General features: G+C 34.4%; 1 protein-coding gene and 1 long non-coding RNA gene across 2 annotated transcripts in view; both read left to right on the plus strand.

Moving 5' to 3' along the window:
- PHF3 (PHD finger protein 3) overlaps window positions 1-2,828 on the plus strand; it is an 83,865-nt gene that overhangs the window by 52,081 nt on the left and 28,956 nt on the right. Inside the window, exon 5 of the mRNA XM_017524690.2 lies at window positions 2,521-2,827. Within this exon, the coding sequence (XP_017380179.1) occupies window positions 2,521-2,827 (307 nt within the window). The remainder of the gene's footprint in view (window positions 1-2,520; window position 2,828) is intronic.
- On the plus strand, window positions 34-1,556 carry LOC108301792. The gene is made up of 2 exons (XR_001824036.2): window positions 34-302; window positions 335-1,556. It is a non-coding gene; the product is annotated as an uncharacterized LOC108301792 (long non-coding RNA).

The raw sequence follows: 2,828 nt of genomic DNA on the forward strand, positions 1-2,828 counted from the left end.
TGTATTTTTAGTAGAGACGGGGTTTCTACCATGTTGACCAGGATGGTCTCGATCTCTTGACCTCGTGATCCACCCGCCTCGGCCTCCCAAAGTGCTGGGATTACAGGCGTGAGCCACTGCGCCCGGCCGTTAGGCCATCTTTTTAAAAAAAAGTTGACCATAAGCAGCTTCTATACATATCCTAAAGACAGTAGTTTTTTTTTTTTTTTTTAGATGGGTGTCTTGCTCTGTCAGGCTGGAGTATAGTGGTGTGTTACTTCCATGTTTTAGACCTCAAAGTGATCCATATATACATTTTTGGAGTATATATGGAGTATAAAAAGTGTATATGGAGTATATTTGGAGTATAAATAGTAAATTTATCTCTAGGACGTGGAAATTTTTGTCAAGGTCATTTTTTTCTTGATTTCTCAGAAAATTTTATGTAACTTTTTAACCTAAAATATAAACTATTAAGGTACATCTGTAGATGGCACTAGAGTTTTACTTTTTATAACCTCTCAAGTTTGAATAAGACATTGCCAAAGTAAACTGGAAATGAGGCTTATTGAAATAGTTGCTTAATAAAGTTTATGATCCTCAAATGGCTCTTTCCTGGTTGTCAAATAAAAATTGAAAATTCCTTAATATGTGTTATATTTTGACCTTTAGGTTTGGATTTGGGATAAGAACATGATTTTTACTGTGGGCTTTTAAGTCATGTCTCACTGAAACTCCCAAACTTGCTTTGAAGAAATCTTAATATACCTTTGATTGTGGAAGTAAAGGGAAATAATTAGCTTTCCTTCAGTATTTCAGAAGTATTCACGTTAGACGGTTGCTTTCAAGAAATAGCAGTTAACCTATTAGGAAGGCTGCAATGCTCATTACAAATAATCATCTTTAATATTTTGACTTTGCAACCTGAAGTGGAAGAACTTTCAAACACCTGCATTTCAAACTTTATTCCCCTTTTGCTAGAATATGTGTATCATTATGGGCCTATCAAAAATCTCAAACCTGGAGGAATTATTTCTATCTTGCAAATGTATGTCACATATGAAAGTTTTCTTTCTTGTCAACCCCAAATATTCTATATTACTTTTTCAAACCAAATGAATCCCTGGGAAGATGAGGACTTAACCTGATAAAGCTAGCACAGGCATTACCAGCAAGGATAAAGAATGGTAAATTACAGATGTCATGAAGTCAAGTCTCCCAGCATAGCAGTGGTTTTGTACACAATAGGCACCTGAGGAAGTCGAAAAGGAAGTGCTACTACTGAGGAATAAGGTGTCTGGCAAGAGTTTTTAAAAACACTGTAAGGATTATAACTCACCGTTGCAGTTTTTACAGTTGTAACATTAAAATAGGACCTCTGATATATTTTAAGTTGGGCTTATCATCCAGTGTATTACCTTCAGTATCCTCTCTCGGACTACAGCTTTTTGAAAGGAGTTTGGCACTATTGGTAGTGTCACTATTATCAAAATCAGTAGCACAGTCTTTAGATTATTAAAGTACATTCCTAAATTTTTCTAAGTCCAAGTGTGTTGTAACTTGCTAGCCTGGAGAAGGAAAAAAAGACAAAAGTTAAGGATGATTGTTTTAGCATTGCAGCTTTCCTAACAAGGGTTAAAAAGCACATAAATTAAATTGCTGTGTATATCTCATTTGCCATTATTTTCAAAAGTTGTTATTGATACTCCTTTTTAAGTGGGAAGATAGAAGCTCTTTCAGAGTCATAAATCTCACATCCCTTTTCCTGTTGGCTAGTGAAGTTACTACTTAGCTAAAAGAAGATGGGAAAACTTTTATAGGGAGACTGGAGATTGAATCCAACCCAAATAGTAACATTTTTATGTTAGGATATTGATCTTTATTTGGAAAAACAAGTTTAAAACACGTGGTCATTAGTAGGGAAGTCCTTTGAACTTCACAGTACAGTAAAAGATTCTTTAGGTAAGTCAGTGTGACACCATGACCAGAATGTTTTGAGGTTACCTAGTTAAGGTGGTTAATACAGAGTTTGAGAGGTGCCATCTTGTTAGTTTTTGAGTTCTGTTTTTGTTGCTATTTTATTTAAAATGATTTGTTGGATAATTATTCCCAATTTTATTTATGATTTCAAGTCTGTGATGAGGTAGCTGTAACTTTGATGGATTGTCTGATGAAATATTACTGAGATCTTATAACCCATCTCAATGGGGAAATACATTGTTAGTCTATACTTTGTTGTTGTTTATACTATTCTAGACTGACAAAGGCTAGTTGTCTATTCTTCGGTTTATTGTTCCCTCCCTCCGCTAGCATTTTCTCATTCATACCAGAAAGGAAATATTTGAGGTCTTAAAAGGTATCACTTTAATAGAATGTTATTTTGAAAACTTGGTGTATGTTGAAGTTATGGAATGGATAGAGTTAGAAAACATGCAAAGTTTCAGAAAATCAAATATTGAAAATTTATTTTAGCCTTATTTTTGATACTGATTTTCTTCTTAAAAAAAAGGTATCAAAGTTTTTTGGTGTTTTATTTTCCAGGTTTATGGTTGGCTGTGGGAGATGTGATGACTGGTTTCATGGTGATTGTGTTGGGTTAAGTCTTTCTCAAGCACAACAAATGGGCGAGGAAGACAAAGAATATGTCTGTGTAAAGTGTTGTGCTGAAGAAGACAAAAAGACTGAAGCATTAGATCCAGATATTTTGGAAAGCCAAGCTACAGTTGAAGTCCATAGTGAAGATAAAACAATGGAGTTTGAAAAGCTTGGATTATCAAAACACACAACAAATGATAGAACCAAATATATAGATGATACAGTGAAGCACAAGGTCAAAATTTTAAAACGGG

Source organism: Cebus imitator, unplaced genomic scaffold, assembly GCF_001604975.1.
Source record: "Cebus imitator isolate Cc_AM_T3 unplaced genomic scaffold, Cebus_imitator-1.0 Scaffold36, whole genome shotgun sequence".
Classification (NCBI taxonomy): Eukaryota; Metazoa; Chordata; class Mammalia; order Primates; family Cebidae; genus Cebus; species Cebus imitator.